The 25,635-nt window shown below is 35.8% G+C and overlaps 2 protein-coding genes across 3 annotated transcripts in view; both read left to right on the top strand.

The window, feature by feature from the left end:
* Nucleotides 1-8,261, top strand: part of LOC120459903 (proton-coupled zinc antiporter SLC30A1) — a 10,308-nt gene extending 2,047 nt beyond the window's left edge. The window contains exons 2-4 of one of the 2 annotated variants that reach the window (XM_039647388.2): nucleotides 3,673-4,097; nucleotides 6,124-6,312; nucleotides 7,373-8,261. In XM_039647388.2, coding sequence (XP_039503322.2) covers nucleotides 3,677-4,097; nucleotides 6,124-6,312; nucleotides 7,373-8,058 — 1,296 coding nt within the window. In that variant the 5' untranslated portion in view covers nucleotides 3,673-3,676 and the 3' untranslated portion in view covers nucleotides 8,059-8,261. Of the gene's footprint in view, nucleotides 1-3,667; nucleotides 4,098-6,123; nucleotides 6,313-7,372 lie in introns of both variants that reach the window. The other variant, XM_039647389.2, reaches the window with a different exon arrangement.
* Nucleotides 8,262-11,007: 2,746 nt separating this feature from the next.
* Nucleotides 11,008-25,611, top strand: shkbp1 (SH3KBP1 binding protein 1). Its single transcript, XM_089135264.1, has 18 exons — nucleotides 11,008-11,202; nucleotides 11,420-11,473; nucleotides 11,690-11,735; nucleotides 11,853-11,926; nucleotides 12,042-12,100; nucleotides 12,215-12,295; nucleotides 12,370-12,537; nucleotides 14,174-14,264; nucleotides 14,343-14,533; nucleotides 14,615-14,730; nucleotides 14,822-14,909; nucleotides 15,961-16,077; nucleotides 16,166-16,336; nucleotides 17,401-17,556; nucleotides 18,970-19,066; nucleotides 20,847-21,031; nucleotides 21,113-21,239; nucleotides 23,355-25,611. Exons 1-18 carry the CDS (start codon nucleotides 11,156-11,158, stop codon nucleotides 23,956-23,958), a joined length of 2,472 nt encoding a protein of 823 aa, XP_088991390.1. The 5' UTR covers nucleotides 11,008-11,155; the 3' UTR covers nucleotides 23,959-25,611.
* The last annotated feature ends 24 nt before the right edge of the window (nucleotides 25,612-25,635 follow it).

The raw sequence follows: 25,635 nt of genomic DNA, 5'->3' as shown, positions 1-25,635 counted from the left end.
ATGAAGAATTTGGGAAAAAAAAAAATTTTTTTTTTATTTAGTTTCATACTAATAGACAGAAAATAGAATAACAAGGCATGTACATGTGCAAAAAAAAAAAATTATACAAAAATATTATTAAAATTAAAATTATACACACCCTCATTCCCTCACTCGCTCAACCCAAAAACTATATGCACACCCACCCACACACATACATACGCATAAAATAAACTACAAACAAAACTAACACAATTCATTTATCGAATATTGGTTTCAATTATGGCCTTCTTTTATAAAAAATCAATAAAAATAAAAAATAGGCAATTAAACATATTTAAAATATAGGCTGTCTGAATGTGTTTACATTTGTGTGTGTGTATATATATATATATATATATATATATTTATTTATTTATTTTTTCACTACATAATTATCATGAACAAAATAATTCACGATGATGATATTTTGTGATATCTATAGAAAAAATAACGCTATTATCAAATTATTATTATTTTATAGTGTTATATTATATACAGCGATAAAGGCTGTTGATTGGCATTGCATTATAAATATACATTATCCTTATGAAAACAGCAGAGATAAACCATAATACAGTCACTACAGTGTGTTCATTCTCTTCATGTTTAATCCGTCAAAATCTGTTTTATTCGACTACAACAAATAAATTCTTTAAAACAATAAAAAAAATATTTAATTCTACAGTCTTTGTCCAAATTAGGGATTTCCTGGAACTTATTAGCCTACTCATGATCTCACTTTTAAGAAATTACATATGAGAGTTTTCAGTGAAAGTGAAGGCCAAGAATGGCCAGTTTACCCATACTCGTATAATGTGTCCTCTAACCCATTCAAATGAGTCACGCACATTAGCAGTGAGTAGTGAACACACACACACACACACACACCTGGAGCAGTGAGTCCAGAGATCCGCAACCTTCGGGTTACCAGTCTCTCAAACCATTAGGCCTCAACTGCCCCTGCTTTTTATATTATTGTTTATTTTATTTAAAGTTTAGCGCTCCATATTTTGGGTAAAAATAGAACAAAATATGAAGTATAATCCAAGTTTCTATTCGACAAACACTCCTTTGAACTAAAACAGTGTTAATAGTAAGAGTGTAAATAGCCTATAATAAAACACAGGACTCTGAAGTTAACATTTTCGAACATTTCCTATATATATATATATATATATATATATATATATATATATATATATATATATACATATAGACATAGGCCTATGCATACACACACACAGATATATATATATATATATATATATCAGTCTGTCTGTGTGAGTGTGTATGTATGTATGTATGCGTATACAGTATGTATAAATGTACAGTAAGTGTGTGTATTCATGTTATAAAAATTGCATTTATTTGCCTTTACAGAAAGCAAAAACAATAAGGTTTGAACTATATTCAAAATAATTCAAAATAAAAATATTTTAATTTTAATATACTTTTTTGTGCATTATTTTAAATGCAATTCAAACCTCAGCGTTTTTTAAATGTGCATTAATTAGAATAATCTTCACTTTTCTTTTTATTAAGATGAACAAACATTAAAGCAAGAACAAGTGTGCGGCTATAGAAATGCATTTAATTGCCATCATTATGTATATATATATATATATATATATATATATATATATATATAACACATCCAAATTGAACTCCTGATCTGTTAAGCAGTGTACAAGCCTTATTAGTGCTAGTTAATAAGTGTTAATATACGCAGACATGAGTGAGGCATTACTATCTATCTCTCCATCTGAGCTATCACACACACACACAGATTACAGTGGCTCCTTCACTCGCTGCTTCAGTGTGTGTTATTATCGTGACGCTGAAGTTCAGTTTGGATTGTGTCCAGAAAGAGCATTCCACTGATTTTAACAGACTGAAGTCCTGATAGAGGTCACGGCAACGGAGACGCGTCTGTGAGATTAGTATTCATGACGCATCTCGGGTGTTTCTCACACACTCCTCTACACTTCTCACAGAAGACATCCGTCGACTTCAGCTCGAGAGCCTTGATCACGGAAGCTCATTTCTGCCATGGAACCAAAAATAATAATAATATTTAATAATTCGCTTATTAAAATAACAATTGTCATCTCACGATTCTGACTTTTTTCCCGCACAATTGCGAGTTACATTGTGCATTCGCTCTAAAATCTCATTTAAATTAAAGGCCACTTAAAGAGATCACTTTATACACTTTAAAAAAGTGCACTTTGGAATAATGTCAAATTAAAAGTTTAAATTATTGTTTTCGTGATCATTTGTCTTGCTTATTTTGATGTGTTGACTAAAAAAAAAAAAAAAAAAATATGATGTAGGCTACAAGTTTCCATTGAAATGACAAAGTATATTTTAGTTTATCATAAATGCTTGTCATTTAGCTGTACACTTTATTATTACATAGCCTATTTTATATATTATATATTTATTATAACCATATTTCAAAGACAATAGAATAATTAGGAATTTTTTTAAGGAATATTGCAGTATTTATTCTGAATTAATTATCCGTGCACATCATAATTATTGTTTTAAATTAACGTTTCTCGTAATCTTGAATCAGAATAACATTGACATCTCTTCTCTGAGGATGAGGGCGGGGCAACCTGTCACTCACATGCGATCCACAAATAGCAAACCACAACCATCCAATCAGCCAATCAGCTCCCCACAGACAAAATCAAGCCCCGCCCACATTTGCTCTTGTTCCATGGAGAAGCCACCATCACTTATTTCATGATGACTTCAAGTCCTTCTTAAGTGGGTCAAAACAAGTGTTTTTAGGTTTAATTTAAACTATCCAATCCAACTTTATTTGTTGGGCACTTTTAAACAACCAAAGTGCTGTACAGAAAGAAAAAAAAAAATCACATAAGCCAAGTTATAAAACAAGTAAATAAAATCCACAACTATAACACATTTTCATTAATTGCTAAAGTATCTAAAAACATTACATCCAGTTTGCACTTAAAGAGATAGTTCACTTTGAAATGAATTTTTGTTATGTTTTATCTTACCTCAAGGGCATCCAAGATGTAGGTGTCTTTGTTTCCACAGTATTTTCAGTTTGATATCTTTAGGTCAAACCGTTCTGTTAGTCATATAATGAAAGTCTATGGTCACCACCTCAAAGAGCATGCACAGAGAAGCCCAGATTAAACATGATTTAATGACTCGTAAATGTAAGTACACATTGATGGCCTAAGACACGAAATGAGCGGTTTGTGTGAGAAAACGAACAGTATTTATTTAGTTTTTACGTCTTGTAACCACAGCCAAGTCACAGGCGCTTGTGGCTAAGAGGTAAAACGATATAAATACTGTTAAGTTTTCTCACACAAACCGCTCATTTCGTGTCTTAGGCCATCAATGTGTACTTACATTTACGAGTCATTAAATCATGTTTAATCTGGACTTCTCTGTGCATGCTCTTTGAGGTGGTGACCATAGACCTCCATTATATGACTGAAATATCAAAATATCAAAATTGAAAATACTGTGGAAACAAAGACACACCAAACACACCAAAAATTAATTTCAAAGTAAACTTTCCCTTTAAGTATTTTCTTAAAAAAAGAGTATTTCCTTAATAACTCATCTTAAACATATAGCTGATGTGTGTGTTGTTCAGGACAGGTCTATGGCGAGGATCTCCACTCATGTGTTCCTGCTGGTCTTGACCGCGGTCCTCGTGGTGTGTGAGATCGTGGTCGGCCGAATCTGCAGATCGCTCCTGATCGCGGTGGACAGCTTTCACACACTCTACGTCTTCTTACATCTGTCCCTGTCGGCATTGAAGCGTCATCCCGGCTCTCCCTCTCTTCCGGATGATGAGCGTCTCTACAGAAGCAAGCGTCTCGAGCCCTTCGGCGTCCTCATCTCAGCGCTTCTGATGGCGTCTCAGTGTGTGTCCATCAGTCTGGAGATCCTCACACACCTCGTGCAGCCAGAAGCCGTTCAACACCCGCTCTTGTCTATAGTGGTCGGAGGAGCGAGTCTGATGTTCAATACACTCGTATTGGCCTGGAGGAGCAGTGGAGCTCATGACGGGGTCAATAAAGGTCTGATGCTTACATAGTTCACCCAAAAATGATGTCATTAATGACTCTCCCTCATGTCGGTCCAAGCCCGTCAGACCTCGTTCATCTTCACAACACAGTTTAAGATATTTTAGATTTAGCCCGAGAGCTTTCTGTCCCTCCATTGTAAATGTGTGTACTGTCCTTGTCCAAGGAAATAAAAACATCATCAAAGTAGTCATGTGACATCAGTGGGTTAGTTACAATGTTTTGAAGCATCGAAAATACATTTTGGTCCAAAAATAACCAAAACTACGACTTTGTCTTCCGGTTCTGTTTGTCTTATTTTTTGACCCAAAATGTATTTCCGATGCTTCAAAACATTGTAACTAACCCACTGATGTCACATGACTACTTTGATTATGTCTTTAGCTAGATACACTGTAAAAAAATATTGATGGATTAACTTAAAAAAGTAAGTTAGCTGGTTGCCTTAAAATTTTAAGTTCATTGAACTGGAAAAAGTGAGTTAATACAATGAAGGAGATTGATTTAACCATCAGAAAATCAAAATTATATGTTATCTGAACTAAATAAATTATTTAAGTTGATTTGACAAAAGAAAAAATGTTGTGATTACTACACTGTAAAAAAATATTGTTGGTTTAACTTAAAAAAGTAAGTAACCTGGTTGCCTTAAAATTTTAAGTTGATTGAACTGGAAAAAGTGAGTTAATACAATGAAGGAGATTGATTTAACCATCAGAAACTCAAATAAGTTATCTCAACTAAATAAATTATTATAAAGTTGATTTGACAAAAGAAAATATGTTGTGATAACAAATCTTGAAAATATTTTTTACAGTGAGAATATTATTAAGGAAGAAGGTCTGCAGTGAGGAGATTCCCCCTTACATGTGAAGCGCTTGGAAAGCACTACACTCTAAAAAATGCTGGGTTGTTTTAACCCAATTTTGGGTAAAATATGGACAAACCCAGCTATTGGGTTAAAAATGTAATTTAAAAATGTAACCCAATGGCTGGGTTTGTCCATATTTTACCCAAAATTGGGTTAAAACAACCCAGCATTTTTTAGAGTGTATATAAATGTAATGAATATTATTATTATAAAACCAAAGCTGGATAGATGGCAAGTTTTTCATGCTAAATGTCTTCATGTTGGCCCTAAATTCACTCACCAAAACCCCTAAACCACAGAAACCCAATCTGAAAATTAATATATTGATAAAATATTTTCGTATGCAATTTTTTCTAGGGCTGTCGAACGATTAATCACGATTAATCGCATCCAAAATAGAAGTTTGTGTTTATATATAAATATAACATTTTATATATAAATAATATTTTTTTCTAAGTTAAATATACATATATGTGTGTATATGTATATATATATATATATAAAAAATAATTATACACAGTGCACCCACGTATATGTATATTTAAGAAAAAAATATTATTTATATATAAAATTTTATATTTATATATAATTTAAATTATATATTATAAATCTATATATAGTATATACATGAAAATATTTCTAAAATATATACAAGAATGTGTGTGTATTTATATATATAAAATAATTATACACAGTGCACCCACATATATGATATAAACACAAACTTTTATTTTGGATGCGATTAATCGTTTGACAGCCCTATTTTTTTCGTATTCGTCTTTCAGTGGCTCTGAATTGCCAAAATGTTGCTGCGGATGGGAAAAATGCAGAAAATCGAACCCAGTCCGTTTTTTTTTTTTTTTTATGACACGCAAAAATTTGCAGTGTGTAAACATTTTTTTTTTTTTTTTTGACATGCAAAAAATTTTACTCAATGTGCAAGGACCTTTAGTGGTAGAAATGATCAGTTGTGCAGTGATGAGAATATGTGTCAAAATTGATAATTTAATTTTGCATTTGATACAGTGAAAACAGAACATGCAGTCAGTTCCACTTCCTATGAGCTGGTGTTTTGTGCCTCTGTACTGTATTATGATCCATCAGGTTGAAGGTGATGATGAAGAATGCATGATGATGGTTGTGTTATAGATCATCTCCAGGATGACGCACTGATGTTCTGCAACCCTGAAGCCTCTAGTGTTCTGGATCCAGATCGAGGCTCTTCTGAGTCTCCAAACCTCAGCGACACTAAACCAGTTCCTGAGTCCAGGATCAGTGAAACATCCATCCAGAAACTTCCAGAAGAGCCTCGTCACCCGACCGGCACCGAACCCACCGGTGAGAGAGAGGAACAACATTACTTTTTTAGTTATGTCTTAAAGGAGTAGTTCACTTTTAAAAACACTTTTGCTGATACTTTACTCACCCCCATGTCATCCAAGATGTCCATGTCTTTCTTTTTTCAGTCGAAAATAAATTAAGGTTTTTGATGAAAACATTCCAGGATTTTTCTCCGTATAATGGACTTCAATGGGAACCAAATGGTTCAAGGTCAAAATGAGAGTTTTAGTGCAAACTGTTCAAAGGGCTTTAAACGATTCCAGTTTGTGACTCTCCTGTTCAAACTTGTTCATCAAAATGAACAAATCTTTTTTCGAGTCATCTGGTTCATTCAACGAACAAAATGAACGAATTGAGTCTGGAAAAGATTTGTTCATTTTGATGAACGAGTTCGAACAGGAGGAGAGTCATGAACGCGCATCACAGAACAGAGCAAGGCGAGCATTTGAGTTTATAAAACTTAAACTTTTTTTTTTTTTAATGAGCGATCGTTTTGCTAGATAAGACCCTTATTCATCGTCTGGAATCGTTTAAAGCCCTTTGAACAGTTTGCACTGAAACTGTCATTTGGACCTTGAACCGTTTGGTTCCCATTGAAGTCCATTATGTTTTCATCAAAAACCTTAATTTCTTTTCGACTGAAGAAAGAAAGACATGGACATCTTGGATGACATGGGGCTGAGTAAATTATCAGCAAAAGTTTTTTTAAAAGTGAACTACTCCTTTAATGGAGTAATAACTACTTTTTTGATTCGTTTGAGATCGAATCAATACTTAACTTTTTGCTATAAATTACAGACACGACATCTGAGGAATATTTCTCATTTCAGTTATTTTGCTGTATTTCCACTTTATTCACTGAAGACTGGAGTAATGGTGCTGAAAATATCACCAGAATAGCCTAAATTAAATTGTAAACTGTAATAACATTTCACACTATTACAGCATTTTTAATCACATAATGCAGCCTTGATGAGCAGAAAATACTTTTTTTTTGTTGACATTTACGATTGAATCACCATAACACACTATAATTAGTTTGTTTTGGACCTGGCAGTTCCCCGCTGTACTCCTGGAGTGTCCGGGTTCAGAGGCCTCATCCTCGGTGTGGTCCAGGACCTACTGTGTCCACTCCTCGTGTTGAGCACCGGGCTGGTTCTCCTGCTGTCCGAGGCGCACTGTCACCGGCCTCACTCGGACTGTCATCTGCTGGTGTACCTGGACGCGGGTCTCTCCTCGGCCGCGGTGCTGGTGCTGTTGTCCGCGGCCGTGCCGAAGCTCCACCGCTACGGGCTGCTGGTCCTGCAGGCGGTGCCGCGGCACTTGTGTGTCGGTCAGGTGCGTCGCTGCGTCCGTGCGGTTCCCGGCGTGTTGTCGGTTCACGAGCTGCACGTGTGGGAAATGTCCGACGCGCTGCTGGTCGCGTCGCTGCACGTGCACTGTCCCGACGCGCTGGACGCAACGCAGTGTGAAGACCTCATAGCGAAGATTAAACAGGTTCTGGGCTCGTTCGGCATCGAGCACTGCACCGTGCAGCCCGAGCTCCTCCCCGGGCCTGCCGGCGCGTCCGTCTGCAGTCTGCGCTGCGGGAAACAGTGTGTGGAGAAGCTCTGCTGTTCCCAACAACTGGCGGATGACGAATCCCACATTCCCAAGACGGGGAGTCCCGTGTGTGTCTCTCCAGCGCCTCAGACTGAGGATGAGATGGTCAGAGATGTGGTTATTGAGAACACCTACCTCTGATTTAACGAGGTTGTTGTTGGTGTTTCTGTGAGCTGACAGCGTTGCAATTACTGTACATGATGGAGACTCCAGCAATAAACGCCTTTAATATATACAACAACAAAAGAAAGTTGAATTTATCACTACGGAGGAGGCTCAGGTCAAATCAGCGCATTTTACAATATTAATTACGGAAGCATATTGCATTCACTTGAGGAAACAAAATCTACTCTGTTTTTCTGAATTAACAAGTTAATTATCTCCGAATAATGAGATAATTGTTCTTGGAAAAAAATGTTTTTGCTCTGTTTTTCTGAATGAATGAACTGAAGAGAAACAGAGCAAAAACTTTTTTCCATGCAAAATTATCTCGTAATTCTGAGATAATTAACTCGTTAATTCAGAAAAACAGAGAAAAAACTTTTTTAATGAAAAATTATCTCGTAATTCTGAGATAATTAATTTGTTAATTCAGAAAAACAGAGCAAAAAAAATTTTCCTTGCAAAATTATCTCGTAATTCTGAGATAATTAACTCGTTAATTCAGAAAAATAGAGCAAAACATTTTCCATGCAAAATTATCTCGTAATTCCGAGATAATTAACTCGTTAATTCAGAAAAACAGAGAAAAAACTTTTTTAATGAAAAATTATCTCGTAATTCTGAGATAATTAATTTGTTAATTCAGAAAAACAGAGCAAAAAAAATTTTCCTTGCAAAATTATCTCGTAATTCTGAGATAATTAACTCGTTAATTCAGAAAAATAGAGCAAAACATTTTCCATGCAAAATTATCTCGTAATTCCGAGATAATTAACTCGTTAATTCAGAAAAACAGAGAAAAAACTTTTTTAATGAAAAATTATCTCGGAATTCTGAGATAATTAATTTGTTAATTAAGAAAAACAGAGCAAAAACGTTTTTAATGAAAAACTATCTCGTAATTCTGAGATAATTAACTCGTTAATTCAGAAAAACAGAGTAGATTTGTTTCCTCAAGTTAATGCAATACACTTTCGTATTAATTGTCCTAATATGGGACATTTTTGCATTTCAGAATGTGACATATTTGCGTTGTGTTGCCAAAACATTAAATCCACACCCAATACTGTAAGCGCCATTTATTAGTAGCAAGATTGCTTATGTTATTAATATTTGTTACTCTTTCATTCTTGTGTTTATTTTGGTATATTGGTGCAACTTTTGTATTGGAACTCTTATTTTGAAGTTGTATTGGAAGGAAATGGGCTCTATGCACGGCGGTATTTCCGGTGAAGGTGTAAGGATGCTCGATAACTTCCGCCGATCGTATAGAGTCCAATGCAATACAGAGAATTTATATTGAATTTTATACTCCATGGTTATACTAAAGAAACGTTAGTCACAAAAACAGACAAAACAGACACCCCTCGTTGTGTTTATGCTTCTTTTTAAAATTATATTAAATAAACATAACTATATATAAAATTACATCTAAGCGTATGAAAGTTTCGTTTCAAAGACAGTAAATTTTGAAGACTCTGCCATTATCCCGTTTTCCTCGGTTTTCCTCTACTTTAATCTCCACAACCGGAAATGGACGAGCATCCTTGCGTAAAATGCGGAACGCATATAGCCCATTATTAAACGAGTGTGGACGGCGGAGCAAATACAAATACCATTTTAAAACCTCAGGATGTGTCCTAATCAAATCAAAAGATAAAATTCAGATAAGCCATTCATAACAGAAATAATGAATATTAGTCTTCTTAGTGCAAGTTGTCTGAGACAATATGCAGACTTTTAATGTGAGACACTGAAAAATCTATGTTAAAAGACCAAAAACCACCTCCTTAGGTTGAATAATAAAAGTAAAATAGTAAAATCTTCTTAAGTTTGTAATTCTCTTGGTTATGGATGGATGAGACATGGATACCTGAACATCATCAGATAATAACAAACACAAGCAAAATAACAGCAACAACCACAGCTTGATCTTTAATTCATAAACGTGCTGTTAACTCCAGTTGAAGTTAATTAACTCCATACGTTTAGCCTAATCGTAACTGTCTTCAATAAAAACAGACGGATGGTAACGTTGGACTCCTACAATTTCCTGGCTATTTCAAGATGAACACTTACTGGACTTACAGTAGTTTACTTTATTATCCCATTATTATTTTTAATTTATTTTAAAAAAAACATTTTAAAATGTGTTTCAAATATGATCATCAGGCTTTTGAGGAAGGTCTTCATTTCTCATTGCATTTTAAAACTACAGAGCTTTGATCATATATATACGTATATATATATATATATATATATATATATATATATTACTAATCATTCTTACTAATGCTATTGAGAGATATAGAGTGACAACTGATATTTCTGTCCGTTGTTGTGCCTTAATTCACATTATTCCTTACTTGTGTTGTTGTTACTGTTAAGATCTCATTTATTCACATTACAAGCATCAGGACGTCATCCTACTTTCTGGTCATAAATATTAGCATTTGGACCAAACTGCATATTTTGCTCAGTTAGTTCCTCTAAATAAAAAGTGTTTTTCCCCCGTCTTCGAGTTTGAACTTCATATTCTCACTATATCATGTTATATGAGCCATGAAAGCCTGATATATTAAATATTATATATATATATATATATATATATATATATATATATATATATATAATGTAAGGGCTTTACAGAGTTAAAAAATGTTGCAATATAATGCATTGTATCAAGTTTAGTATGGTTTTGTATTTTGCATAAATGAATGGCATGCATTTTTATATAATAAATCTCCTCATAAACATAAAACTGCCCCTTGAAATTAGACAAGTATTGAAAATGAAGTACAATTGTCTCATTCTCAGTCACTATATAATATAATATATATATATATAATAAAATGACTTCAAAGACTCTTTGAAAGTATTTTTAAATCGTCAATTACTTTTATTTTGAAATACTTACAGCGCCTTCCCACTTCCGCCAGTACTTTGCAACATCCGCTCTTTCGCCGTTTCCTTACAACGGCTACTACAATTAAATAGCTTTTATCATGAAGAAATTATAAAATACCTACTTAAATATCCAACACAATATGAATGTTTTGCCTTGAAAACGACGATCATGGCGAGGATTGGAGAAATAATTCATCTGAACGTCGGGGGCAAAAGGTTTGTGTATGAAGCTACTGTATATCCTGCTCGAAACAAGCCACACAACTTACTTTATTAACACACTAGTGCAGTCTTCATAACTGCTAGGCCTAGTCTGCAGTATTGTTATCCCGCTTTCTGTGACAGTAATGAACATCTGCAGAAGGCCTGACCTGTGACCCTGAACCCGCTTTTCTTGTTCTTGTTTTTGTTCTGTCTGGACATATAAACACAGGTTCAGCACCTCCAGACAGACTCTGACATGGGTTCCGGACTCCTTTTTCTCAAGGTTTGTGTGTCAGATCAAGCTAAAACAGATCAAATCATCCCTTCTTCTATGAATATTGGTCATGCAAGGGCTTTTATAACGTAATACGGTTTTATAATAATAACAGCTGACCACACTGATTTATTATTTGTGTCATGGTTATTATCACGACAATTAAAAGTTGATTATATGACCGCTTTTTCCAATAATAAATACGTATTGTTATGTTCTGTCTAGTTTATTAAGTGGACGGATCTCAACACTTAAAGATGAGACTGGAGCGGTAAGGTTTACTGAATCATCATCATAATAATAATAATGTTGCATATCAGTCTGTCTTTACAAAGATTCTACTCTTTGAGCCATATAAATGTTCATAATGTAAAATTTGTGTTTTCAGATATTCATAGACCGAGATCCATCTCTGTTTGCGCCCATTCTCAACTTCCTGCGCACTAAAGAGCTTCACCCCAGGTAAAGCACATGTCTGTATTCGTAATAAATGTGTCAGATGGTTTGTTAACTGTGATATGGATTATTTAACACTGTGAAATGGAGTCTCTTATTATAAAAACTGTTTTAATGGCAGGTCAATAGAAGTTCACTTATTAATGCACGAGGCAGAGTTCTATGGGATCACGCCGCTGGGTAAGACCAGTATCATTCTCATGGTTTTATATATATATATATATATATATATATATATATATATATATATGTTTATTACAGAATTGAAGGTTTAGTGTGTGTTTTCCTCCTCAGTGAGAAAGCTGCAGTTGTGTGACGAGTTGGATCGCTCCTCCTGTGGGAACGTGTTGTTTAATGGATACTTGCCGCCTCCAGGTACAGAAAACACAACTCTGACGACGTATAACAGGACAGCATCTTTCAGTCATAAAGACGTGTGTGTGTTCCAGTGTACCCAGTGAAGCGCAGGAACAGGCACAGCGTGGCAGGACCCCAGTTCATGGGTGGCCGTTCGGAGCCTGTGGAAAGGGCCCCTGTGAGGAGGAGTAACACGATGCCACCCAACCTGGGCAACGCTGGCATACTGGGCAAAGCCGTCATTGAGGAGCGGGTGCCAGGTGTTCTATTCTACTTACATTTTCTCCACTTCTCTATTCAATTCTGTTCCACATAATGTAATATTCCATTCTACTCTCTCTGACAAACTGTTCTATTCTGTTCTGATATATTTACTTTTATTTTAGAACTTTTTTTTGATATTCTACTGATTAACTTTGGCCTACTCAGCCCTATTTTGTTCTTTTCCTACTCTATTCTGTGGTTTATTCTATTTTATTTTACTTTGTTCTCTTCGGTTCGATTCTGTGTAGCTTGATTCTACTCATTTCTACTCTACTACTCAGGTTAACTCTACTCACTTTCATTCTATCCTACTAATTTCTATGCATGGTTTATGCTGTTCTGTTTTATTCTAATTTTTTACCTTCTCAATTCAGCTCTGATTTGCTCTTCTATTTGATTTTGTTCTACACTGATCAGTTATTTAACATTATATTCACTTTTTCTCATTTTTATGCTGGTTTACTTGAATCTACTGGTTTATTCTATTCTGTTCTATATTTCATTCTCCTAATTTCTACTCTGATTTGCTTTTGCTTTATTCTAGTTTATTCTACTCATTTCTGTTTTACTTTACACATTTCTACTCTTCAGTCCTACATCTGTTTTATTCTAATCTAGTTTACTCAGTTCTGCTCTAATCAGGTTTATTCCATTATACTATGGTTTATTTTATTCTGTTTTAAATTATTTTACTGATTGGTTCTATTTTACTTTCCAAATTTCTTCTCTGATTTGTTCTATTCTACAGGTAAAACTCGAAAAATTAGAATATCGTGCAAAAGATCATGTATTTCAGTAATTCAAATTAAAAAGTGAAACTAATATATTTAGTTTATATAACTATATACATGTGCATGATTATACTTTTTAGAGGGCCGACATTTCTGTATTTAAAATTATTTTTGGAATTAATTTCATGTAATATTCAAATTTTCTGAGATTTTGAATTTGGGGTTTTTATATTTAAGAAAAAAATATTATTTCTATAATATATATATATATATATATATATATATAATTTAAATGTATATGTATAAATCTATACACAGTATATGAAAATATTTCTTAAATAAACACAAGCATGTGTGTGCATATATTTTATATATATATATATATATATATATATATATATATATATAAAATAATTATACACAGTGCACCCACATATATTATGTAAACACAAACTTTTATTTTGGATGCGATTAATCGTTTGACAGCCCTAATGATTATACTTTTCAGAGGGTGGACATTTCTGTATTTAAAATTCTTTTTTTTGAATTAATTTCATGTAATCAAATTTTCCGAGATTTTGAATTTGGGGTTTTCATAAGCTGTAAGCCATAATCATCAAAATTATAACTTTTGCACGATATTCTAATTTATTATTTTTTTGTATTCAGTTCTGTTTTATTTGACTAATTTCTACTCAATTAGTCACACTTATCTACTCCGCTCTGGTTTATTCTGTTTTATTTTACTCAAATAATGCTATCCTACTTGTACTCTGATTTGTTGCATTCTGTTTTTCTCAATTCGATGGTTTAATCCATTATATTTGACTGATTTAAGGTGTACACCCTTACTTCATGCCAGTTTAAAATGCTCATTTTTCGTGTGCTCTCTGTTGTGTAGGTCCGGTCTCTGATCCAGGCATGGTCAGGATCATATGTGGTCATCATAACTGGATTGCTGTGGCCTATGCCCAGTTTGTGGTCTGTTACAGGTAGGGTTTCTGTGTCACCAATAGAAATGATTTGGATGCACATATGGGCCGCTTTAACGCACGCATCATTATGCTCAGGGTGAAAGAGTCCACTGGATGGCAGCAGGTCTTCACCAGCCCTCGGCTCGACTGGGTGATTGACAGGGTGGCTCTGAATGCCAAGGTCATGGGCGGGTCACTGGGAGACAACGATAAGATGGTTGCGGTGGCATCAGGCACTGAGATCATCCTGTGGGCGATCTGCCCTGATGGCAATGGCAATGAAATTGGTACGGTCTAATTTTATTAAATGTGTTTTTTGCAGATGTTTGGAAAGCTCCTGATGTGTGTGTGTTTGTTCTGATCCACAGGTGTGTTCAGTTTGAATGTGCCGGTCGAGGCTTTGTTCTTCGTGGGAAACCAGCTCATTGCCACCAGTCACACGGGTAAAGTGGGCGTTTGGAACGCCGTCACCAAACACTGGCAGGTACGCCGAGCTCTTCATTTGATGAGATTTGGCATTTGCAATGAAACTAAGAGAAGTGCTCAATTCCTGATGTCTTCACCTCTCTGTGCAGAACCAGGATGTTGTTCCCATCAACAGTTGTGACACAGCCGGATCTTTCCTCATTTTGGGATGTAATAATGGATCTATTTACTATATAGGTAAAGTGACCATCAAACCAGAATTGTTTTATGTTCGTCAAGTTTTGAAGCGTAAAAAAGCGCTAACAGAGTAAAAGACAAGAAAAACACAAATAATACAACAAACAAAATGATATTAACCCTCAGGTGCTCTTCGTTTCGGAGTCGCACTTTTTATCTTCCCGGGCAAAAGTGACCGGGCACCTACAAATTAAATTTCCTCCATCCCAGTAAAACCAATGCAATTTATTTTTGTTCTATAATATTTATTCTTTGTAATTTAGTATTTTGAGACAATTTGATTGAATTTATTAATATTTATGCAATATTTATGGTCTATTTTTGCCATGGAAAAAAAAAAAAAGATATATATATATATTGTTTTTTTACAAAAAATATTAATGCAGTATTTTAGTTTAATATAGAGTCTAGGCCTTCAGAAAAAAAAAATAATTTTTTTGAAGAAAATTAGCACCATCTGGTTACAGTATAGAGAAAAAGCGTAGAATCATGGTGTAACCACTAGATGGCATGTACAGCTCTCTATGGAGAAGCATGTGAATTCCCCAGCTGTTTATGAACACATTTTTGTTGTTGTTGGTGGATTTGAATATATAGTTGAAACAATCTCAAAAACGATTTTTTATTAAAAAAAATGTTAGAAAAAAAATAAATAAAAATTGTGAATTCTTGTGTTTTTGTCAATTTCCCATTCATTTCCTATGGGTCGGTTATTTTTGACTGAAGACCACAAGTGTGACTATTTTTTTTTACGACCTCTTAGCATGCTCGGATCATGACCTAATTTTTTTTTGTATTCTCATACACAATGCCATAAAAGTCACCAAGTTTCATAACATTCCGATGAAGCTGTGATTTTTAGAAATTCAGAACAGAAAATTTTTTCGGTCAGAAATGACCGAAGAGCACCTGAGGGTTAAACAAGACCACACCCTGATTAGCATCTGAGAGGTTCCTGTCCCATCTATTCACCCCAAACTCTGATGCTTCAGAACAGTCATAAATCAATATGAGTTATGAGTGTTTAATCCAAGCCCTCATCATCTTTCAGATGTGCAGAAGTTCCCGTTGCGGATGAAGGATAATGATCTGTTGGTGACTGAGCTGTATCGAGATCCCACTGAAGATGCTATCACTGCTCTGAGTGTCTACCTGACGCCCAAAACAAGTAACACACCAGCCTCAGATGTGCTCACACACACATTTAAGCACACTTGTTTGTTTCATGTATGTGACGATGATGAATGTTTGCTCAGGTGACAGTGGGAACTGGATCGAGATCGCGTACGGCACCAGTTCAGGCTCGGTGCGGGTCATAGTTCAGCATCCAGAGACGGTGGGATCCGGTCCACAACTCTTCCAGACCTTCTCTGTTCACCGCAGTCCTGTGACCAAGATCATGCTGTCCGAGAAACACCTCATCTCTGGTGAGGAGGCCGTGTCTCGTACGCGCTCGAGTGACACGAGTCACTAGTCGCACGGTGTATTTGTGGCAATAGCTAACCATTTTGGGTGGTTGTTAGGCAGTTGCTAGGGTGTTTTAGATGGTTGCTATGGTGTTGCTAGGTGGTTACACACTAACTCGCTCACTAGATCTCACACACACATACTAACTCGCTCACACACTCAGAGTTTATGAGTTTAGAGTTCATAAGTTTAAATGAAGTGAATTTAGTCATTTGAAGTAAACTCTAAGCTCATGTGTACAATACATTGAATGGGTCAAAATTATCGATTATTTAATTTTATTATAAATTATATTATTTTTCTTTTATGCCAAAAATCATTAGGATATTAAATAAAAATCATGTTGCATGAAGATATTATTAAATTTACTACCATATATATATATATATATATATATATATATAAATATTTTTGTGAGTGGATGCCGCAAAATCGTGAACATAAATGTGCTCTCAATGTTTTATTATTTTATTGCACCCTCATATTTCAAATAATTGACCCATGTGACTGCTTTTTTGGTCCAGGGTCACCCATGCCAAATACAGTGGGGAAAAGCGGTGTAAAATAAAGTAATCCCCAAAATATTAAAATTAATATTTTTATGGAGTAACCGTTTTATATACGGTGAATGAGTTTATTGAGTCTAGAACAGCTGAGAGCTGTTGTTAGACCCTAAAATACTCTTAGCTGTTCTAAATTCACTGTAAAACACGGCTTCAAGGGGATTATTGCTTTTATAAAAGGGTAACTCCATAAAAACATTAATTTTAATATTTATTTTATTCATACAATAAACACCAGCAACAAAAATATAGCATTATAACACATTTATTCCTCTGCCAAGCAATGTAGTTCCAGAGAGGTTGCCGAGCAACACATGTGGTCACAGTGTGTGTGTGTGTGTGTGTGTGTAACTGATGTAATGTGCGTGTGTGTGTTGAGTAATTTACTCAACCAATCAGAATCAAGAGCCTGAACTATCCGTTTTATAGTCACTAGTATAAATATATCTCCCTCCATGCAGTGTGTGCAGACAACAATCACGTGCGGACCTGGACGGTGACGCGTTTCCGAGGCATGATCTCCACCCAGCCTGGCTCCACTCCTCTCACCTCCTTTAAGATCCTCTCATTGGACGATATCGACGGTCACGGAGGCTGTGCTGCCGGCACTGAAATCGGTACGAAGGAATGATCATCATTCTCAAAAATGGCCCGTCTCATCCCTTTAGGACCAAAAGTGTGGACGGTTTAAGATCTTTCAGTAGAAGTGTCTTATGCTCACCAAGGCTGGATTTATTTGATTATTTTTATCATTTAGAACAACTGTTTTATATTGTGTGATATCATGAACTGTAATTTATTCCAGTGATCATAGCTGAATTATTTAGCATCATTACTCCTGTCTTCAGCGTCACATGACCCTTCAGAAATCACTCTAATATGATGATCTGATGCTTATGATCAGTACTCTATTATCAATAATGATTCTTATTATTATCAATAGTGCAAACCTTTTTTGGACAAATGTGGGCAAAATAGTTTTGATTTATTTTTAAAAAATACTTTCCTTGATCTGAGCGATAAAAGACTTGGCTACTTTTCCTAAGTTTGCCTCCTGAACACACACACATTTTTTTACTTATTTTTTACAATGTTAAGTGGGTGAAAAAAAACCTCCTTAATCTTGTATTTGGGTCAAAAATGGGCACCCATAGAAATGAATGGGAAAAACTGTAATTTAGAGCATTCTAAAATAAGCTAAAATAAGACACCAGGTGACAGCAAAGTCACTTCATCTTTAGGTTTTAGCTCTAAGAACTTATTGGAATGATATTTTAATGTAGTAAAAATAAAACATAAAAATAAGCATAATTTACATAGGAAATATGGTACTTTTTGAAGTAAATAAATTCAAAAATATCCCCAAAATAAAAAACCCCACCATAAATGGATAGACAAAACTTTATCGAAGACAGTGATATAACATTTATAATAAATAAAAATTAGAATCACACTTGAGTCCTCTGTGCCCACATTTGTCCACAGTTACAGGATTAAGGGCTATAAAGTGAATACGGTTTGAGGGCAACTATTTTTGTTGAAACTGCATTTATTTCATAACACAAAATCCTTTGTAACATTAAAATCTTTACTGTCACTTGTGATCTATTTAATGTGCCCCTGCTGAATTAAAGTGTTCATTTCCTATACAAAAAATCTTTTAAATTGCACAGTTTATACAATACGAAGCAGTGACTGTTTTCAGCACTGATAATAATCAAACATGCATCAGATCCTCATATTAGAGTGATTTCTGAAGGATCATGTGACACTGAAGACTGGAGTAATGATGCTTTGATCACAGGAATAAATACAATTTTACAATATATTAAAATAAATAATATAAAACAAATTCCCACAATTACTGATTTGTCTATTTTTGATCAAATAAATGCAGTCTTGGTGAGCAGAAGATGCTTTCAAAGACCTATTATTATTATTATTCCCAAATTTTGACTGGTAGTGTATATTGATTGATTGATTGATTGATTGGTGGATGGGTCAGACGTGATGGTGCCGCTTGTTTACAGGGCCGTACGGGGAGCGTGACGAGCAGCAGGTGTTCATCCAGCGTGTGGTTCCTGACACGGATAAACTCTACGTAAGGCTCTCCTCCAATGGGAAGAGGTCAGTTTAATATAGCCACCGTTAAACTGTTGTCTGCATGTTACACAAACTACATTTCCAGCTAGGGCTGTCACTTTGAGGAAGAAAATCCTGTTCGATGTTTGAGACATAAGTATCGATGGTAAAATCGATTATCCATCTCTAAAGACGTTTCTATTTTCAACACCAAATACAGGCAAATCCACGGACACCTAACAGGCATTAGGGCGAATGTTAAGTCAGCAATATTCCTGATGATTTATTAGCATGAAGTTTCAGCACAATGACAAACAGGAGCGCAACATTCAGGGATTGAGATTAACTCCCTTTGGCGGGAAACGCTGTCAAACCACGAGCCAATGTGTGTTTCTCAATTTTGTGTGAGACAAATTTGCGTGGATTTAGCTCAAATACGCAACTCATGAGTCCTCATGATCCAATAAATAGAGCATATTGCAGAATCTGCGCATTTCTGGCGCACTTGAACACCAGTGTTGGGAAAATTCACTTTCTACATGAACTAGTTCAAAGTTCAGTTCACAAATTATAATGGACTTCAATGGGAACCAAACGGTTCAAGGTCCAAAAAACAGTTTCAGTCCAAACTGCAAACTGTTCAAAGGGCTTTAAACGATTCCAGACGATGAATAAGGGTCTTATCAAGCGAAACGATCGCTCATAACAAAGTTGAAGTTTTATAAGCTCAAATGGTTGCTTTGCTCTGTTCTGTGATGCGCGTTCGTGACTCTCCTTTTCGAGCTCATTTATCAAAATGAACAAATCTTTTTCCAAGTCAATTCGTTTATTTCGTTCATTGAATGAGCCAAATGACTTAAAAAAAGATTTGTTGATTTTGATGAACAGGAGAGTCACGAACGCGCATCACAGAACAGAGCAAGGCGAGCATTTGAGCTTATAAAACTTAAAATTATTTATTTATTTTTTTAAATGAGCGATCGTTTCGCTTGATAAGACCCTTATTCATCGTCTGGAATCGTTTAAAGCCCTTTGAACAGTTTGCAGTTTGCACTGAAAGTGTCTTTTGGACCTTGAACCGTTTGGTCCCCATTGAAGTCCATTATATGGAGAAAAATCCTGGAATGTTTTCATCAAAAACCTTAATTTCTTTTCGACTGAAGAAAGAAAGACATGGACATCTTGGATGACATGTGGGTGAGTAAATTATCAGCAAAAGTTTTTTGAAAAGTGAACCTTTCCTTTAAGGCCTGTTTACGTGTGTTTTATCCAGGTTTTCGTCTGTAAGGCTCTATAGATGCGCGTTCGTGACTCTCCTTTTCGAACTCATTTATCAAAATGAACAAATCTTTTTCCAAATCAATTCATTCATTGAATGAGCCAAATGACTTATAAATAACAAATATCTGGCACCCTATTGAACGAAGTTAAACCGAGAGAACGTGCGTTCACAGTAACGTTCATCAGGCAGTAAAAGAGTTCGTTCAGTTCACGTTCACCCAAAATATTAACGTTTCATTTTGAACACTGTTGAACACACACACATACACGCGTCACTATGCAACAGATAACGGCACGCTTGTTCGTAATAGCGATTATTAAAAAGCATTTGGTTAACACATTGTTATTTTCAAGCGTCCTACATGTTCTGTGTCCTGTATTGATCTGCTCACCTAAAACACATTTTTGTGTTTTAAAAAAACATTTTCGAAACTTGTGTTGGTTGGTCCCATCGATTGTGCAATTGACTTTCGAACGTAAAGTGACAGCCCTACATGGTTAGAAAACATATTGATCAACGCCAAACGCGATCTCTCTTCTGAAGGGTGTGTGAGGTGCGCTCAGTCGACGGGACGTCCATCACGGCGTTCGTGGTCCACGAGTGTGAGGGGTCGAGTCGCATCGGCTCCAGGCCGCGCCGCTATCTCTTCAGCGGACACAGCAACGGCAGCATCCAGATGTGGGACCTCACCACGGCCATGGAGATCGCAGGGAAAGTGGATATCAAAGGTGAGCATGGCAGCATTAGTGACTGTGAAATGCAGTGTGTGTGTGTGCTGTAATCATGTGTGTGTGTTTTGTGTGTTCAAGCTCTGGGCGGTCCCACTGAAGAGGAGCTTCTGGAGCTTCTGGATCAGTGTGATCTGGCTCTGACCCGAACACCTGACATGAGTCCTGCGGCCTCTCTCACACACTCCTCTCGCAACTCTATGTGCAGGTACACACACACACACCTTCCTTTCTTCTCCCTCTGGTCCTAAACTAGAGCCAGACCGATATATCGGCAGACTGATATTATCGGCCGATATTAGGCATTTTCCAAACTATCGGTATCGGCAGTTATAATGGCCGATAAATTAATATTTCAAAAATAAACACGCTTGAACCATGTCATGAGTGTTGGAGTTGTATAGTTTGTCCACCAGAGGGCACTGTTGGCAACACTTGTTGAGTTGGTTACGAGACATACATTGCTTGAAAAACAATTAAAAGAACATCCCCATCAGTTCTCTTAACTCAAATAAGCAGGACAAAATTTGTGACTATCATGTTCAGTTTCAAATAAATAAATAAAATATTGGCCGATATATCGGATTTTAAAACCCAAAAATATTTGTATCACTATCAAAATCCTTTATCGGTCGGGCTCTATCCTACACCCTCAAACAACACACTACAGTAAAGCTCTTCTTAAATTTAAAGGATTTTTGTAACCTAAATGTGAGAAATGCACAAATGTTGTTTGTTTTTTGTTTTTATAAGTATTTTACATACTCCAAATGTAATAATAGATTGCAGCTTATCTGTTTTTTGTTTTTTTTTCACTCTCAACAATGCAATTTTTATTCGCTGCGATGTTTCTTTAGATGTGACTTTTTTTTCTGGAATATGGAGTATATTATTATAATTCAGGCTTTCTCTGGGTCTTAAAAAGTCTTAATTTGCACAAATTACACACTTAAAAATGTCTCAAATTCATAAAGTCATGGCATTAAATGTTGCATACATTGCAAAAGAATATTATATATTTCTCAGTGTTTTTGTCCTGTTTTCCAATACAACTTTAAATCAATATACTTTTTATTTATTTTTTTAGAAATAGGTGTACTTGAAATGCAAATGTAAAATGTATTGTACAATTGCACCAGAACAAATATCTGTCAATGAAGTCCCTTTGAATATTAAGAATTTTTCTGAGCAGATATTTGTTCTTGTTTTAAACATAAACATGCTTCATTTTGATCAATTTAGCAGAAAACAAGACTTCATATTCTAAGTCATTTTGTATCTCCAGTAAATGTATATTGATTTAAGAATTGCACTGGTAAACATACGGGAGGTATGGAAAATATTTTCAGAGAATATTGATCAGAGTAAAAGGGATTTCCATATTCTGTTGGTTTACTTCTTTGTTAAATGAGTGAACAAGTAACGCAAATCTGTTGGAAGTTGTATTTTCAAACTCTGAAGTGTTCTCAGACAGAGAACATTGAATTGCCTTCAATTATTCCTCACATTTTCTTCACTTGGTCTTAAAGGAGTAGTTCACTTTTAAAACAAACTTTTGCTGATAAGTTACTCACCCCCATGTCATCCAAGATGTCAATGTCTTTCTTTCTTCAGTCGGAAAGAAATGAAGGTTTTTGATGAAAACATTCCAGGATTTTCTCCATATAATGGACTTCAATGGGAACCAAACGGTTCAAGGTCCAAAAGACAGTTTCAGTGCAAACTGTTCAAAGGGCTTTAAACGACACCAGACGATGAATAAGGATCTTATCAAGGAGACAAAAAGATTTGTTCATTTTTGAGTCACGAATGCGCATCACAGAACAGAGCAAGGCGAGCATTTGTGCTTATAAAACTTAAACTTTTTTATTTATTCATTAAATGAGCGATCGTTTCGCTTGATAAGACCCTTATTCAGCGTCTGGAATCGTTTAAAGCCCTTTGAAGCTGCACTGAAACTCTCGTTTGGACCTTGAACCGTTTGGTTCCCATTGAAGTCCATTATATGGAGAAAAATCCTGGAATGTTTTCATCAAAAACCTTTTTTTTGACTGATTTCTTTTCGACTGAAGAAAGAAAGACATGGACATCTTGGATGACATGGGGGTGAGTAAATTATCAGCAAAAGTCTTTTTTAAAAGTGAACTACTCCTTTAAATGTACCTTCATAAAACCTGCAGAAAATTACAGCAATATCCAGACGGACTCGATAAATAGTCCCGCCACTGAAATGTCAGTTTGAACACTTTACACCGAGTGAAGGTCTAGTATTGAGCTTGTATTGGCATATGTGCTGATTTGTCCCTTGTGTGTGTCCCCACAGTCTCCAGTCTCAGTTTAGTGAAAGCACTCGAGCTGCCGGTGGTTTCCGGGCCCCGATTCCTCTTTCTGGGAGTCTTCCTCGTCAGGTCCCACTGGTTCCCTTCAGTAAACCCCACCTCGGCCTCAGCCAGTCCTCTCTGGCCAGCAGCGCCAGCAACAGCCCTCATCCGGGCCGGGACCGGGACGGCCTCGGGGCCATCCGGAGAGGCAGCTTCGTGGAGCGCTGTCAGGAACGAGCCAAGTGCTCCGACGTGGGCGGCCTGGACCCGGGGAGGCGGAGCTTAGCGGTGTGCAGCGAGCTCGAGGCTCGACTCGGACTCAGAATGCCATCTTCGTTCTCGCCATGTTTTTCAACACCATCATCATCATCGTCGTCAATAACACCAGCATCAGCACCATCCGTGAGAAGACCAGCTCCTGCAGCACCAAACGCTTCTCCTTCACCCCTCAGTCCAGTCAGATCGCAAACGCCCACCTCTCCCAGACGACCTCTGACCTCTCCGACCAGCGAGAGCCCGTCCAATGAGAGCGCACCTGGGCCGGAAAGCCCCGCCTCTCCTCCTTCCACCAGTCCTAAACCTCATATGAATGAAACCAGCTTCTGAGAGGAAATTCAGCAAGAAATGGATCACAGGGTGCCTTATAATATTTTGAGTTTTGAGATTATGCATATCGCATGCAAATGAGGTAAATATTCGCATTCCAGAACTTTTTCTTTTAAACACAAAAAAATATGGAAGTGATTTACACTTACTCCTGATACGTTTTGGTCATGCTAATGTGAAGGCAGGGTTGTTAAATCATGTTATACAAAAATGGACTGAGTTTATTTCTTGCACGTTTATATACTTGCCAAGTTCAATACGCGAAGACAACAGAAAACCATTGAAACGGAGGAACACGGGCTCTGGAGCTCTCAAAACAGCTCTCAACCAATCGAGTGAGTTTGGGGCGTGGCTGAGTGTTTAACCAACCAATGGCAGATTAGGGGTGTGTCTATTCAGCCTCTGAGTTATTGATTACTTTAGCTTCATTGTTTAGTACATCATCCTAGTTGAGCACTGGCTAATATCACTGCAAATATGTGTGAACATTGTTCAGATTAACAGGGTTATGCAATTGTGCTTGACTGCTAATTTTGTTTTTTAATAGTCAATGCTAATACTGATATCTATAGAGCAGGGTGGGCATATATAAATTATATGTAAGTTAGCAAGTAAGATGTACAAAACATAGATGAATTTAAATGAATACTTATTTTACGTAATACTTACTCAAAATTCACTTAAAGTCTGTAAACAGAAAAGTCAAATTTGGAACAGAAAAAATATTGTCTCATGACGATAATCATCCATGTCTGGAATAAGCAGTTCTTCTAAAAAAAAGATAAAAAATGAAAAGATATATACATATTTATTTGAATATGTTAAAACGATGGTAACACTTTCCAATAAGGTTTCATTTGTTAACTAACCAACAGTGAACAAAACATGTGTACAGTATTTATTAATCTTTGTTAGTTCATAAAAATACAGCTGTTCGTGTTAGTTCACCGTGACTAATGTTAACAAATACAACTTTTAATTTTAATAATGTATTAGTAAATGTTGAAATTAACATTCAATTATATTTATAAATGCTGCAGACGTTTTGTTCATTCTTAATTAATTAGTCAACAAATGAAACCATATTGTAAAGTGTAACCAAAAGAAAATGCATTAATGTTAATAACTTACAAAACCATTTAATGTTAATGAAGACAGTAATGGTGTAGATGCTTGGAGTGAGCAGCCCTGTTACACACAACACAATATATATTCAGCAAACATTCAATGCAATTTCCACCAATCCAACACAGACTCCAGTTGATCTGGCTGTGTGTGTTACACCTGAGTGTGTGTGTGTTACTATAAACTCATTAAATACTCCTTAAAGTCGGCTTGAATTTGGTTGTGGCCGAATATGAACCCCAACATGCAAAAATTTGCAGTCCTGAATGTTCAGTGTTCATATTATCAGATTTTTTATTGTTAAAAACCTCATAGTATTTTACCCCATTTATGGTAATGCTTGAAAATGTGGTATCTATACCAGATATAATCCTGTTATAGTCGTCATCCCTAAATGTTAACTCAGTGGTTATGATTGTAATGACACTCGGACGAATCTTGTGTTGAACATGAACCGTTTGATAAGTTATTACTTTTTTTTTTTACTGTATTCCTCCTCGAACACTGAATAAAACTCTTTTTAAGTTATTGTATGTAAATGCATTTATTCAG

Source organism: Pimephales promelas, chromosome 10, assembly GCF_988280905.1.
Source record: "Pimephales promelas chromosome 10, fPimPro1.hap1.1, whole genome shotgun sequence".
NCBI classification, from domain to species: Eukaryota; Metazoa; Chordata; class Actinopteri; order Cypriniformes; family Leuciscidae; genus Pimephales; species Pimephales promelas.
Note: the sequence above shows the minus strand (reverse complement) of the source record. Positions and strands in the feature narration are given on the sequence as shown.